The sequence below is a fragment of the Rhinatrema bivittatum genome, chromosome 12 (genome assembly GCF_901001135.1).
Source record: "Rhinatrema bivittatum chromosome 12, aRhiBiv1.1, whole genome shotgun sequence".
Taxonomy (NCBI): domain Eukaryota; kingdom Metazoa; phylum Chordata; class Amphibia; order Gymnophiona; family Rhinatrematidae; genus Rhinatrema; species Rhinatrema bivittatum.
Genome location: NC_042626.1, coordinates 21,540,380 through 21,556,888, shown reverse-complemented (window position 1 = coordinate 21,556,888; position 16,509 = coordinate 21,540,380). Strand labels below are relative to the sequence as shown.

At 45.2% G+C, this 16,509-nt stretch overlaps 1 protein-coding gene across 4 annotated transcripts in view; it reads right to left on the bottom strand.

The window, feature by feature from the left end:
- Positions 1 to 16,234, bottom strand: part of HYOU1 (hypoxia up-regulated 1) — a 68,724-nt gene extending 52,490 nt beyond the window's left edge. For 2 of the 4 annotated variants that reach the window (XR_003852089.1, XM_029572366.1), the window contains exons 1-6: positions 15,911 to 16,187; positions 12,424 to 12,519; positions 10,527 to 10,620; positions 4,658 to 4,736; positions 4,004 to 4,158; positions 3,660 to 3,736 (exon numbers count right to left, since the gene is read on the bottom strand). Coding sequence is in view for 3 of the 4 variants with exons in the window: in XM_029572366.1 (XP_029428226.1) it covers positions 3,660 to 3,736; positions 4,004 to 4,158; positions 4,658 to 4,736; positions 10,527 to 10,620; positions 12,424 to 12,481 (463 nt within the window). In the remaining variant the exon portion in view is untranslated. Of the gene's footprint in view, positions 1 to 3,659; positions 3,737 to 4,003; positions 4,159 to 4,657; positions 4,737 to 10,526; positions 10,621 to 12,423; positions 12,520 to 15,910 lie in introns of all 4 variants that reach the window. The other 2 variants (XM_029572368.1, XM_029572367.1) reach the window with 2 other exon arrangements.
- Positions 16,235 to 16,509: the final 275 nt, after the last annotated feature.

Below are 16,509 nucleotides of genomic sequence, written 5' to 3'. Positions count from 1 at the left end.
ATCACAATGACTCTATAAATTGCTCCATCGTGAGACAGCATCTTTAATACTATGTGCATTTCTGGTCACATCATTTAAAAAAAAAACAAAAAACAAACAGTTGCACTGGATAGAGTAAAGAAGGGCAATCAAAAAGGTAAGGGGCACGAAACTGCTCCCCTATGAGGAAAGGATAGAGAGGTTAGGCTGTTCAGTTTGGAGAAGAGACGAATGAGGGGGGATACAAAATCATGAAAGAACTTGAACAGCTTATTGAAAATAAGTTATTCACTCTCAGATAATAGAAGGACTAGGGGGCAATCTATGAAATTAGCAAGTAACTTGTTTAAACAAATCAAAGAATTCTTTTTCACTCAGTGCATAGTTAATCTCTGGAATTCATTGCCAGAGGATGTGGTTACAGCAGTTAGTATAACTGGGTTTAAAAAAGGTTTGGATAGGTTCCTAGAGGAGAAAACTGTCTCCATCTGCTGGCAGGGAGGCAAATCCCAGGAGTCTGGATTGAGGGTATATATAGGGAATTTTTGAGTACTTGCAACTTGGATTGGCCACGGTTGAAAACAAGATACTGAGCTTGATGGACCCTTGGCCTGACCCAGTATGGCATATAGGAAAATTAGTTTCTTACCTGATAATTTTTGTTCCTGTAGTACCAAGGATCAGTCCAGACTGCTGGATTATGCCTCCCTTCTAGCAGATGGAGAGAGAGAAAAGCTGAAAAGCACCCCCCCAGATATACTGGTGTGCCACCTGCGATCCCTCCTGGGGTGAAACACATTGGCTTTCAGCCCATGATGAATGAAACATCTCATCCTGAGGTTTTTTTGGGTTTTTTTTTACAATGAACCAATGACTAGAGCAAGTAAATACACTCTAAAAATACCAGAAAACTTTTTTTTTTTAAACCAATAACATGCTGAAAACTGTTAAGAGAAGACAACAGGAATATGACAATATGTCTAAATTGACTATCCATCCCAACAACCGCAGCCGTTCCAATACCAACTGCACACCTGCCTTGCAAAGTGCTTCCGACTTTGCTCGGATCAGCCAATCGTCCAGATATGGATGAACTAAAATCCCTTGGCGCCGGAGGGAAGCTGCAACTACCACCATCACCTTGGTGAATACTCTGGGGGCCGTCGCCAAACCAGAGGCCAGGGCACAGAACTGGTAATGCTTTCCTAGGATCATGAACCGGAGAAACCTCTGATGGCGTGCCTGAATTCCTATGTGTAGGTAAGCCTCCGTTAGATCTAAAGAGGCCAAAAACTCGCCCTTGTGGACGGCCGCAATGACAGACCTCAGCGTCTCCATCCGAAACACGCAAGGCCCAGTTGACCTGCCTCAGGTCCAGGATGGGGCGGAACATGCCTTCCTTCTTGGGAACCACGAAGTAAATAGAATAACGACCGGTCTGGCACTCGGCTGATGGGACTGGAACCACAGCTCCTAGTGCCTGCAACCAAGACAGCGTCTGAGCAATCACCTGTTGCTTGGCCGGGGGACCGCAAGGTGACACTAGAAACAGATCGCGGAGCGGCCAAGCAAAATCCAAAGCATAACCGTGACTTATGTCGAGAACCCACTGGTCCGATGTTATCTTGACCCATTCCTCCCGAAACAGGGACAACTGCCCCCCAATCTGTGGGACGGAGGAATGGGCCGGCGCCCCTTCATTGTGAAGTCTTGTTGGGGGGTAAAACTGAGGGGCCCCCGAACATTGAGGCCTTCTGCCTCGAAAGGAATGTGCCCACGCCTGCAAACGGGATGCCGATTGTCGCTATGCGAAGGAAGAACCCCCTCCCCGCATGAAAACGGCGCTGACCACGGAAACGGCCCCTGAATGCGCCTGACGGGCAAAACTGTCTGGGCTTGTCCTCAGGAAGCTTATAAACTGTTGTCCCCCAAGTCCTTAATAAGCTGTTCTAGCTCATCCCCAAAAAGCAATTTTCCCTTAAAGGGAAAGGAACCCAACTGGGATTTGGAGGAGGCATCTGCCGACCAGTTACGGAGCCATAAGAGCCGCCTTGCGGAAACGGATGACATAGCGCGTGCAGAAGTCCATAGAAGATCATATAAGGCGTCTGCTGTGTAGGCGACCGTAGATTCCATGCGGTTGGCCTGTTCTGCCTCCTCCGGGGGGAGCTCCTGGGCCGTAAGCAACTGCTGAACCCAGAGAGTAGCCCTCTGCATGAGACTACTACAGACTGCAGCCCGGACACCGAGCGTAGAAACCTCAAAAATGCGCTTCAGTAAAACCTCCAACTTCCGATCCTGAAGATCCTTAAGCGCCGTTCCGCCAGTCACAGGAATGGTGGTATGCTTAATTACAGCCGTGAACGCGTCTACCTTGGGAAGCTTGAGTAGGTTTAAGGATTCACTCGACAGGGTGTATAGCTTCTCCATAGCCTTGCTGACCCTTAATGAAGCCTCTGGAAAATCTCATTCCCTGGAGACAATTTGAAATAACTTAGGGTGGAATGGGAAGGTTTGCGGTTGACCTCCAAGTCCCGCTAACACAGAATCTCCAGGAGAGGAATCCGCCTCAGGTTGTGGAGCCGGAATCTCCAATTCCCGCAACACATGTGGAATCAAAGGATCCAGCTCGTCCTTGCTGAATAAGTGAAGGAGCTGAGGATCATCCCCTTCCACCTGCACATGTGTCCACATCCCCACCCATATCCAGGGCGCCGGTGTCCTGGGAGGGACCCACAGACTCGGGAAAATCAGGTTCCACTGCCAGACATGGAAGACTAGCCCCTGCCTTCCCCTGATCCGGTGCGGGCTTGGAACGCTTAGGGAGGGGGAAGGGGAAGGGGAGTCCTCCCAATCCGTCTCAGCCTCTAAATAGGCTTTGTGCATTAATAGAATAAATTTTGAAGAAAATGGAGGTGGCCTCTTTAAGGCTCCCCCCCCCCCCCCCCCGGAGGCAGAGAGGAAGGAGGGTCCAAATTTGCCGAGAAATCACACTGAGGGCTTAAGGCAGGCGGACAGGAAGGAGGGCCATCCTCTCCCTCAGATGCTGCATCGACGTCTGAGCTTGGTGCGGGCAAAATGGCCGCCGCTCCCTCGTCGAGTGGGGGTGGGGCAGGGAAGGGAGGCATAACCCAGCAGTCCTGGTACGTACAGGGAACTTATGTTCTTATGGGGTGCAGAGTTGAGGTGAGGAAAGCATTTATGCATGCACTTTTGCTTTTTGAAAGTACACACGTAAATGTTCTCTCAAAGTTTCACCTACTCAAGAGCACATTAACCTTCTATGCATGTACTGGGACAACCCGTGAGTTTTCAAAGCAGATGTAAGTCCACTTTGTAAGTTCAGGCTAAAGCCTGTGAGTAAAAAGTTAAAATGGAATTTTATGCATGCAAATCCCTTTGAAAATCAAGCCCAAAATGTATTCTAAGAGTTATACCTTACAGAGGTTTTTTTTGGCCTGTCTCATGGAAAGAAAACCATCCTCCAATACTACCATCATTTTATCTTTACACTTAAAATTAAACTGACAGTTTCTCTAATTCAAATCTAGCCAAATGACAAACTGTTTTACAAAACTAAGGATTCAAGAAAATATGTGCATTAGTCATTAGAAAAAAAGAGGCCTTAAGAGGCAAAACCTAAGAGACCATGTCTGAAAAACTAAATCCAGTGTACTCACCTGCAAACTCCTCAGCCAGGGACTTGGAGTAGTTGAGTACCATCCCAAGCAGCTCCTCTGGAGAATACTGCAGCTCACTGGTGAGGCAAACAGAGGATCAGCCCCAACCTGTAACCCAGACACCCCAAACCAGCAGCCAGCCTCTCCTTCAACTAATCCAACTGAGTCTGACAAACAACTGTTCACCCAACATGTCTTGCAGTTCTACAAGTTACCCTATATTCTCGTCTGCTTCACTTCCATGTTCATGCTAGTAACGCAATGTTTCAGTGGCACAGCCCACCCTACCCTATATATCACATTGCTTCACCCAACAGTCTCAGAGGCACAGCTGAGTAACTCACTTGGACAGTTTGAACAGCACAGTTCCTCTGCGTTCGTCCTTCGCCAGTACATGCTCTGGAAACCTTTTGAGATATTTAGCTACATGTGGGTTATCCATGCGCTTACCCAACAGGTCCTGGAAGTACCGCAGTGCTATCTTTGGATTCTTCATTGCCTGTCAAGGTGGAAGATACCCCAGTGACAGAAAGTAAATGCTATAAAAATCTATAGAGGACACAAAATGTAACAAAAACTTTGCTATATGATATTGAGAACACCATTGTATCTCTGGAGTGGACAAATGTTTCACAGCAGAACCAGAACAAAGGAAAAACTAATGCCCAGAGAGAATCTCCTCCTTCACATCATGAGGCGAGTCTCATGGATTACACGATTGGAGCATGCTGGTCTATGAATAGCCGCAAAACGTGCTAATATTTTTATTGCCTATTTCAGTTGTAGGACTGTATAACTGCAGAAGTGAATGGATTTGAGAAACTATATGCTTTTTCTTTTTACCCAAGTGCACTGATAAAGGGTACAGTGATTGTTTAAAAAAAAAAAAAAAAGACAAAACAGAAAATAAACGAGGAGACCTCAATAGGGTGCACACAAGCAAGACAAAGCTTTAGCCTTCGGATCTGCGCTGCTAACGCCGGTGCTCAGAATCTCACCATTCCAATGGCATTGTCCCCGAAGAGTCGTTCGTTTTCCTTCAGGGCCACGATGACTGGCGTTTTCCTCCTCGACTCCCTGAAAAGGAGGAGACATGGGGTTTGTACAGTGAGACAGCTGCCCACACACTTTCGGGAAACACACACCCAGGATAAGAAAGGAAAATTGGTTCTTACCTCAGGAACGAAAATTAGCAGGTACCACAGATCAGTCCAGGCTCCTGGGTTTTACCTCCCTGCCAGCAGATGGAGACACAAAGTTTCTCCGACACTGTACATAACCCAGTGTGCCACCTGCAGTCCCTCAGTATTGACCTGTACCCACGCTAAGATAAAGTATCACCACATAAAACCTAAACGAAACCTTTCCCTCCCGACAAGGAGGAGGAAGAGGTTGCCCAAACTAGAAAAATTGTTTCCAACATAACTTGAGTAATATTGAAGAGCTCCAACAATTCTGCAGTATAAAGAGAACAAGTGGAAGACTCTCTGGACTGATCTGTGGTATTACAGTAACGAAAATTAGCAGGTAAGAACTGATTGAAAACGAGATGACTCTGCTAGATTCACCATGCAGCCTGAAGACTTCAAAAGCCTCAGCATGTTCTGACCCACTGCCAGAGATTGGCTCTGCTGAGCAAAGACAGGCAATCACACAAACACAATGCACCAGCACACGCTGCCGACATAGGGCCGCCACCCCAACTGTCCTCACCTTGGCAAAGTTGCATGATGCCAAACAGGAAGGCTGAAAAACAGACAATGATCCCTAAAAACCTCAGAAAACTGCTGGTGCTTCAACCTGCCTTATAGGCAGGTTGAAGCACCAGGTTGAAGGACAATGCCTTATAGGCATTGTCCAAGCCAGAAAGGCCAAAGTCCTCCTCTGGAAAAGAGGAACTATCAGAGCCACACGCTGGACGATAAAAGTCCTTTCCTTCTGCAACACGATGAAAACGAATGGATCAACATGTTCATTGTTCCTCTCAGGGAAACAGGCTCCAATGCCCCCGGGTCACCGAAAGCAATCCAGTGTGCCTCCTGAACAGTAATCCACTTGGCGAGAGAAGCACAAGTGAAAATCACCTAAATGTCTTGAACTGGACGAGCAAATTCAAAAACGAGTAGCCATCTTTTTAAAGAGCTTTAGGAACCACTGGCCCTTGGTATCTTTAGCCCATTCTTTGCAAAAAGCAGCATTAAACTCCCTCAGACGGCAACCGACTAGCAGACTGTCCCTATTTCACTGAGATGACCTAGAGGCTTGTTCGCCAGCAACCACTTGAGCAGAGTCCCAATAAGTGCAGCTGCAGGAGATTGGCAGAGCAGCTATTTGGAGTTTGCTACACACTTTCGTCAGGTATTATCGCTTGGCTGTCAGAGCGCCGATTTCCATGATGTTTGGTGAGTGTGTTCTACGAGCGGGTCTCTCAAGGTCCCACCCAATTTCAGGGAGCTAAAGGTACATCCCAGGTGTCTGGACTGATCTGGGTATGTACAGGGAAAGGAAAATTGGTTCTTACCTGCTAATTTTCGTTACTGTACCTGGGATGATTCTGTACCCGAGATGTCTCAGGGAGGTGCCTCACCAGGACTGAGCACTGGCTGTGGTTTGCCTGTGAGGACCTGAAGAACAGGCCCTTAGACCTGTCTTCTGAAAAGTTATGAATCTGCACTCTGGACTCTCTCCCAGATGCTCCAGGTTGTCCTCGTACAAGAGCCTGCCCTTAAAAAGAAGAGCTCCCAGTCGTGAATTGGACCATCTCCCCCCTACCAGCCGAACAATCACAGCAGTCTCCTGGTCAACCTCACAGATATCCTGATCCCAAAAGATGACCTGACCAGGCCGCAAAATCGTCTGCGCCATACACCAGAGTCGCTTTAACTTTTTTTTTTTTTGCTGCCGCACCTGATGCAGCTTGTGACTCAACACAGACATGCTCTCTGCATAAAACTGCTGCAAATATTTCCAAGTTATTTTTTTCCTGTTCCTTGTAAGACATTTACTTGTCACTGTTGTTATTGTTCAAATGTAAACCGAATTGATCAGTAATTCTGTTACTGGAAAGTCGGTATAGAAAAGATCTAAATAAATAAATAAATAAATAAATCCAAGTCTTTATGTTCAGGGACAAGATCCCAAACCTCCTCCTGATGTGAAGCTAGACATCTCTCAATGTAACAGACCCTAATACCTAATTAACTTACGAAAAATAAAAGCTAGCACTGGAACACGCCAACCATTACAGAACAAAACCGCTGTAAGACAGTATCAGCTCTCCACAGGTCAGAGTACTCCTGAGAACCTTTATGCCCTGGCTCTTGAAGGCCATGGAGAAATTCATCCTCTTCAGCCAGCGGGACCTCTCCATGCCCCTGGCTGACCTGTCACATTATGCATCCAGGAATCCTAGGGTGTGAACCCTGTATGATCTGAAATCTCAGAACAAGCCGAATGCCCACACCACACACTGTCCTTCGGTTCGCACGGGAATCTTCACTGGGACAGATAGAGAGAAATCTCCTGCTGCTGCACGTCGCCAATTATGCCCCAAGCCTAAGGAACACCAAGCAACCAGACCGCAGCGGATCCGTCCCACATTACCCTACAGCCTTCTCCTCCAGTCCCTCAGCCAAGGGACTATGCGGACTTGAAGCCAAATCTAGAAACAACCCCCCCCCCCCCCCCCCCCAGGCTTTTTTTTATTTTTAATTATTTTTTTAAACACAGGAGGGGGGCCTGTGCCCTGCTGTGGGGCGTGTGAACGCTGTCCCCTTGCTACCATCCTGGCATGAGAAGCCCAAAGGCTTAGAAGCCCGAAGGCACGCTCCTGCGGAACTCCTGGCAGCCAGAGAAAGGATAGGAATGGATTCCCCCCCCTCCCCCATCTCCCCTGAAGCTCCTATTGCCTCTACCAAAACGGCCACCATTTCCGTGCTCACAAGAAACCAGCCCGCGGTTGCCCCGGCGCTTCCTTAAGTTCACGGCATCGGCCCCGAGGCAACCCCACCAGAAATGAGTCGCCCCAGAGGCCGCACACCCACTGTGCCCGAGCCGCGCATGCGACGTGAGCGCCACTGCCCCTCATCGGTTCTTTGGCACCATTAGCCATGTGTGCTGACTTGTCGCTGCAATCTTACTGCTCCCCCAGCTACCGCCTGAAGCTGTTCTGCCTGCCGCGCTGAAGCCGCCAGCTCTTCAGTGCCATTAGCCGTGAGCTTTGACTCACTGCTATGGTCCGACTGATCCCCCTGAATGGGAGCCTGCTTTTTTTTTTGCCATGGTGCAAGGTTCCTCCGAGGACTCCTCACCCGCCCAACTAACAGCCAGCACACAATCTGGCCCGACTGAGTCGCAACCAAGCTGACCCACAAGCACAGCAGGCTGAGCCTCGCACCATGTTACACGTGGCCAGGATCCTTACCATAAACCACCCACATGGCATGCACTACCACTGAGAAGAAAAACAAAGCGGCCTAAAAATAATACCTCAGCTGCCCCAAGCAGAAAACTTTTTTTTTTTTTTTTTTTAAACTTTACTGCCAAAGCAAAGGCAAGAATATTTCCCTGGGTACTCCTGGGGGAATTCTGCGCACAAAAACTGAAAAATTCTGCGAAGTTTATATTGGGCAAAATAATTTACATGACAGTCTAAGTAATTAAATTTTAAATTATTACAGAAAAAAGTTATTAAAGTTGCAGAATTTTAAATATTTTGAGCAGAATTTCCCTAGAAATTCACTGTAAGAGTGTCCCTTCCACATACACACCCTCATACAGGCTCCCTCACTCTCTGGCGCACACACATCCCCTCATACAAGGCTCTCTCTCTTGCATACACACCCACACAAGCTCCCTCTCTCTTTCATACATACATCCTCACATAGGCTACCTATGTCTCTCTCTCTCTCATGCAGCCCTTCACACAGGCTCTGTCTCACATACACAATCCCTTCATACAGGCTAGCAACCTCACATACACACGATCCCTTTTTCATACACACTAGCTCCCAATCTCACACACATACACACTCCTTCACAATCTCCTCATATAGGCTCTCTCTCTCTCTCTCTGAAACCCACACTCAAGCATCCCCCCCCCCCACTCCCCCTCTTACCAACCAAGAGGTCTCATCCACCTCCACACCCCTTTCTCCCGTTTCTCACACACATTCTCTTTCACCGGCATCCCCCGACATTCTCTCACCGGCATGCCGCGGGACGCACTCCGTTCGCGGTGAAGATGAAGGCCCGGCACACAGTTCGCGGTGAAAACCGGCGCGCCGGGCCTTCATCTTCGCCGTGAACGGAGCACGGCAAAAACGGAAGGCCCCCATGTGCCGCAAACGCACGCTGGGCCTTCATCTTCGCCGCGAATTGAGCGTGAGCCGCGGGACACGCTCCATTCGCGGCATGCCGGGGTCTCTTCTGCTATTTACGCAGAATTCTGAGCGGGGAGGCGAATTCTGCGCAAATTCTGCATTCAGCAGTAGCGCAGAATTCCCCCAGGAGTACTTGGGTTAGGCTGTAACACAGAGCTGCAAGTGGGAACAGGCTGCCAAACTGCTTCACAGTGAAGGGGAGGGATCTTGACCATCAGATTTACATCCCATGGATCGAAGGACCAAGCATACTAAAGGTTCACCAATCCCCAGCTTGTCCACCTCAAACCAAGGAAGATGGTCCCATCAGGACCTAACAACCCCCTGGGAGGAAGGCTCTTTTTTTTTTTTTTTATCTGCAGAACTGCAGGTTTTGCACCATCTACTGGAGACAGAGAAATACTAAAGGTACTGCAGGTGGCACACTGGGTTATGTACAGTGTCAGTAAAACCGTCCCCATCTACTGGCAGGGAGGCAAAACCCAGGAGTCTGGACTGATCTGGGTACGTACAGGGAACATAAATGCAACGCTGGGTCAGACCAGTGCTTCAAGTGCAGCATCCTGTCTCTGACTATGGCCAGTCTGGGTATCCTGGAAGTACTTGGCAAATCCCAATATGAAAATCTGTTTTATGTTCCCCCCCCCAAGAAATAAGAGGTGGAGAAACCAAGTATATCTAGCTAATATTTATGGGCTGTCCTCCAGAAACTTGATCACGTTTTTTTTAAACTCAATTATAGAACTGATCTTAGCAACATTTTCTGGCAGCAAGTTCCATAGCTTAATTGTGCGCTGACTGAAAAAAAGATACTGTCAAATTTGTTTTAAATCTGCTGCCTGTTAGTTTTGGAGAGTGCCCCCTAATCCTAATATTATTTGATAAAGTAAATAATTCTCTATCACATAGTTTTATAAACCTCCAAGTCATCTTCTCAAAGAACAAGAGCGCAATTGCCCTATTTATGTATGTGCCTTGTTTAAAAACCATTAGAGACAGATTCAGAATAGAATTAATTTCTTATCCATGTTCTCATGGAATAAGGACATAAAAAGGTGCCATGTTGGATGAGATCAATGGTCCATCATGCCCAGAATTCCTGTTTGAAAGTGGCCAGCCAGGTCACTTGGCAGTACCCACTAATAGAAAAGTCCATTCTATAATACTCCAGAAGTAAGAGGTGGCTAACAACTGTTTCCTTAGACAAAATACTGACGATTATGACTTAGCCTAGTGGTCAGAGAATTTAGCTAGGCTTTGGGAGATGTTCTAAAATTTGAGCTCATGATGCCCCTCTGCCACTGACCTTTTATGTTACCCTGGTAATGTGATTACGCTTCTGGAACTCTCCTTGTTTAAAAAACAAAAAACACACCACTCTCAGATTTTCATGTCAACCCTTTTTTTTTTTTTTGAAGCTCAAACGAGGCTTTCCCTCCCCAGACATGCAAACATATACAATTCATGTTTGTCGTGCATGGCTTACTTGTTTAGTACTATCTCCATGGGCACACCTGGCTTCACGATAGCAATCTTCATCCACTCACTACCAAGGTCCACAGACATGACAGCTAATGATTCTGCAAAGCAGGAAATTGAGCAGTCAGGCAAATTACCCATTTACACGTCGCTGAGAAAGCTCATTTTGCTATCTACTTCCCATCTCATAGACATGCGCAGCAAAAGCCCCAGGGAATCTTCATATATATGAACCCAAAGCTGCATACACTTAGGAAGATGCTGGGCAGAATGCTTTTGCCTATTTTACAAGGCACAATTCTCATGCTAGCAGACTATTTAAACTTATGACAAGACATGGATATCACAGTTTTGAAGGAAGCAAGAAATACTCAAACAAGAAAAATATTCCTTCAAAGCAGTCACTCCCACTACCGGAATGGTAGTTCTCTTTGTGACAGCGGAGACCGAAGCGTCCACTTTAGGGACCTTGAGCATCTCTAGACACTGATCAGGGAGAGGATAGAGCTTGTCCATAGCTCTGTCCACTCGTAAACCGGCTTCCGGAGCTTCCCATTCCCGTAGTAACTGCATCAGCATCAGATGAAAAGGGAAAGTGCGTGGAGAGGCCCTCAGACCAGCCAGGACCGGGTCCCACTTTGCCAGAAGTCGAGGCAGTCATACTTTCCTCCGGAGGGGCATCTATGCCCAGCTAAAAAAAAACATAGGGAATGAGCGGATCCGGCTCCTCCCGCTGGAAAAAGGCGTAGCACCCGTGGGTCTTCCCCTTCCACCGGAGGATTCTGGGAAAGAATATTCGCATCTGGGTCGGGGTCAGGGTCTGGGAGCTAAGGCGGCAGAATAGCAGGATCCGGAGGGGCAGGCACCCCCAGAACCATCCGAACCAAATTCGCTACCTGAGCATCCAGGATTTTGGGCCCCTGATCTGGAGCTATCCTAGGGACCTTAGCAGGTGGAGGGCCTGTAGGAACACTAGCAGGAGGGGGTCCGATGGTGGATCAAAGTAAGAATTATAACCTATTCCTCCTCCCTTTGCCCCTCCCTCCCCTTGTCATCTCCTACCCGGATCCTAGTTGTTGCACCTACTCCCCCCTTGTGCCCTCCTGATATAAAACTTACGCCCCTTTCAACTCCCCTTATGTATCCCACCCTCTCTTCTTTTACCTGTCGCCCTCCTCTAACAATATGTATTTTTCAATTCTCATGAATATCATGGTCTTGTACTCCCCTAGTTAACATGTATATATATATATTGCCTCTGGATTTTATAATGTATTCATAATATGTTGTTCCTATCAGTTTCTCTACTTTCCCTATCCTGCCTACTACTGTCCTTTCTCCTCCGCTGCTCCCTTCCCCCCTCCTGTTTTTTGTATTTTCGCTCTTCTGTTTAAACAGTTACATTGTAAACCGGCATGATGTTCCGAAAAAACCAACAAATAAATCAATCATCCGGCTGTAGTAAGCTGGCAACGTAAGCTTTATGCAAGAGGAAGAAGATCAGTAGAAAAATTTCTAGGAGTTTTTCTTGGCATTGGGGGGTGGGGGAGTTCTATTACAAAGTATATATTCTATTTATTACTTCATCCAAAAGTTCAGAAATTAAACACAGCCATTGCTAACTGAATTACAGACTGTTACGAAGCTATGAACCTATCAGAAGTCTTCCTCACTTTGTTTCTGTACACTAGACCCAAGCTATTAATATTGAGACAGAAAACAAACATCTTCTGTGCTTTTGGCATGTTTTAAGAACCCTGACCGCCAGTAATCAATAACTGCTTAATGTAGCTCAAAGTGTGCATCTTATCCTAAGATTTATGCTCAATGTCTTTGTCAAAATTTCAGATCCAAATGCTTTCTTAGCTGTCTAATAATGTTATCTGCTTACACTACACACATACCTGTTGGTGACGGCAGGAGAACCAGCAGCAAACAACTCAGTAAGAAGAGCAGATGCATTTTTCTTGTGTTCCTCCAAGTCACAGATATCCCAATACCTTTCAGAAAGCAATTGAAAAACCCATGTTAAACCTTCACAGTCTTGTGTAACCCTTGCCTATTTCTGTAGACGCTACATTTGGAAGAAGGGCCCATTCAAAACCTCTACATTCATAATATCCCTTGTCAAACAGAATGAAACTACTTTCATATGAAAGATTTAACAAATATTAAATACACCCCATGTATTTTGAGGATTGCAATAAAAAAATGTAGTACTATCTTGTATGCAAACCATTTTTAGGTCATTTTAAGTAATTTATTTTAAACAAAATGAAATAGTTTATAAGAACAGCTGTTAATGACATAATACAAATGTGACAAAATGTTATGAGGTATTTCTGCTCTAGGTAGCTCAAATGATGTAACATTTTATCTTTAGTTCATTTCAAAAATGTGGAAAAAAAAAAAAAAAAGTGTCATTTATTTTAAATGTGGGAACCAATGTCTTTGGAGCTGTCCAAAAATCAAAGTGCTGAACAGCAGTGAAACCTGTTTTAATAAACTCCCTAAGCTTAGGGATTAGTCTTGTTTACATGCAAAAACTAATTTAAAAAAAATGTTAATGCCATGACTGTATACTGTAAATTGATTGCCCTCTACCTTGAGCTTTTATAGAAAAGGTGGGCTACAATTTTCCATTTAAAGATATACTTTGAATTAGGTTACTGCTTTAAAGCTCTTATAGACCTCTATTTCTGATTCTGTGCCAAAAATAAAACAGCTAATTCCTGTTGAGGTAATCAGAAGCCAAGAGAACAGCTAAATGGCTTTCAGTTATCTTCCTGCAACAGTGTTTTTTCCCTCCCCATCATAAAGTGACCAAAGTCGGTTGGTCCAGAGCATTACACAGAAGGCAAAAAGAGCAGGACACCACCTGCCATTTTCTTAATTTCTAGTTAATTTATCAGGAACCCTGTTTTATTCTAAAACAGGACCACAATAGAAAAGCTCCATTGAGTTCTGCCATAAACAAGCAGCACTACTGATTTAAAACTATCAAACAAAGGTGTATACTGTAAATATTCTCTTCCAGTTTATTTATTCCTCATTTAATAACCCTCTTGTCACCTATAATAAAATATTAAAAAACGAGATACAATAAAGACTTTATACCACTTGTACATGTTTCACATTTTGACTCTAAAATACAAATCAAAATGCATCAGTAAATGTTTATTTCACTTATCTATACAATCATTTATCATGAAAGAACAATTATGGAAAAATTGTCCAAAAACAAAAAAAGTATCACACTCCTTAACTCAATACTGGTGAAAGCCCCTTTTGCAACAGCCAGGGGCTGGTTTAGAAGTGCCTACCAACTTTACATAGCAAGATAGTGCAGTTTTTATCAATTTTTCTTGGGCTCAAACTCTTTCAAATTGGCTGAGGATTGTCTGTGGACTAAAGTCTTCAAGACTTATCAGATTTTCTATTAGATTCAGGTTTAGGCTTTGACTGGGCCACTCGATTTCTTCTTGCTTTTCTTTGTGCTTAGGATCACTGTCACTTGGATGTACCATCTGTTTGCCAGGCTAGACTGGCAGACAGCAAGCATTCTCGGTGGCAGCTCCTGCAATTCACTGCCTCAGGAGTTAAATATGATTGTCAAAGTCTTTAAATCCCATCTGAAAGCCTTTTTATTAAAAAAGTTTTTCCTATCATTAATGAGCAATATGAAGCATTGCTGATGCTGGTTTTTTGTTTTAAGTATGTATTGCATTTTATGTTATGTTTCTATGTACTTTTTTTCATGTAAGCCTCCTAGAGGGCCAGCATTGTTGGGACAAATACAAATAAATAGTGAATTTTCTCCCCAATCCCAGTTCTATGGTACAACATAATACTACCATCATCATGCTTTATCGTAGGTATGGTGGTAGCAGGATGATGTACTGTGTTTGTTTTACACCACCCCTTAATAAAAAAGATCCACTGTACATGCAGGTGTCTCCTAAATGATCTTTATGGAAGAGTAGCAAGAAATAAATACATTTCCAACTTTTATATATTGTACACTCAGCAAAGGCTGACTGGAACAGTGCACAATACTATACAATACACAACAATAAAACAAAAAAAATAAAAATACATTGATCTTCCACATCACAAATACCCAAATCAAGATTAAAAACAGACAGCATCACTGAAGAAACACATTTATGAAGTAGTCTTGAAATTGTGGAACAGTCAACATTTCCCCCAGTCTCAGCCAGAAGCCTCTGTAGTTCTTTTAAAGTAATCTTGGGCCTCAGTCTGACTTTGGCGGGATGGCCCAACTGCTGAGTGTCTTGCTAGTGCCAAACTGTTTTCCACTTTACAATGATGGACCTCACAATGCCCCAAAGGATATTCAAATACACTGAATTTTTCCTATAAGCCTTCCCCAATCTGTATCTTTGAATAAATATCTTGGCATTCTTTCACAGCTCTTTGATATGTTTTGACCTTTACTTCAAAATCACTTCATACAACAGAAAACAGTTTGATTCTTTATAGGCAGGAGTACTAATCAGCTCAACTACTATGACTGTAGACAGGTGGGCTCTATCTTATGGGTTTACTTTTGTAATAGTTCTATAATTCTTTCACAATGAAAATGTAGGGTATGTTGTGTAGATCAGTAAAATAAACTTTAATGCATTTTGATTTGTATTTTTGTAGATCATAGAATGCAAATGTACAAGAGCATGAAGACTTTTGCATAACACTATAGATAACACTGTTTAAATACCTCAAACAGGATATTACACCGCAAAAAATGGTTAAACATTAGAAAACTTAAGTAATGGTATCAAATTTCAAACAACATTTGGTTTCCTTCATGCTATTATGCTTATCCTAATGAAGCACTCCATCTCCAGTTTATGCCTCATTTCTCCTTAGTTTGTCGCCAACCTTGGACACAAACACACATCGCACTGATAACACATTTAAACTTAATGAATATAAATAAGCCACAAGAGACTAGCGGTTTGTTAGAAAAAAAAAACCCAAAACTTCAGAACGCGGGATCATGACCGGAAACTATGATTAGTTGCGGAGTACGGATGTGAGGTGGATACAGCGGAAGAGCCGCTATGGAACAAAACCACGCATCAGGTATTGAACTCTCATCTCCCACTACTAGGCCTAGTGGAACGGCCTTCCCCTCCAACCTAACAAGCTGCTGACTGCGCATATACCTCACCTTGGAGTTGGGGGTTTTTTTTTTTCCCGTTCCCGTTGAGACTCCGTGGGCAGCACTTTCGCCAAGCCAGCTCTACGTTATTACGAACGCCCCGGGACAGAGGATGGCGGTAGAACTGACTTGGTGAAGGCGCAGCCTGCGGAGTCTTCAAGGGATACCTACATCACTGCTGCTCCCCAGCCTTTAGCCACCCTCACCTGGGCCCAGCAGACACCACCACCGTCACCTCCTCAGCGGATGCAGTTTATGCCGGCAGTGCTGCTTGCACTCGGGCTGAGATTCCGGGTCACGACCCTCCGCACACCCCGCCCGCGTTCTTCCTCCTGCGGCCCCCAGCACGCACCACTCCCCGTGATCTTCCTTCCTGAGTAGCTCCTGAGAAACAACGCGTGCTCTCAGCCGCAAAATCCTCTTACTTTTCCCCAAGACCCGGCGTCTCGCACACTGGGCGGAACGCGGCGCCTCCTGATTGGCGTCCGGACAGCGGAACGTCACCTGTACGTCCTCTCTTGCCAATCAAAGAAGAGCTGCGTTTCCTATTGGACCACGTTCCGGCAGCCGGAAGTGTTGCTGCTTACATGTGACCTACTATTGGTACACGTTTTGTGTGACATCAGGGTTGGGTTTAGCGATGTTATTGGGGCAGGGGAGCGCGTGGAGTAGAGAGAGATGTCCATGTTAAACATTAATGTGCGGAGGGAAAGACAGCCGATCCTGGATTGAGTTTTATTGCGTCAGCTGTTCCTCTTGCTATGGAACTCTATGGGATGCTTGATATGCACTGTCGTTGAATTTT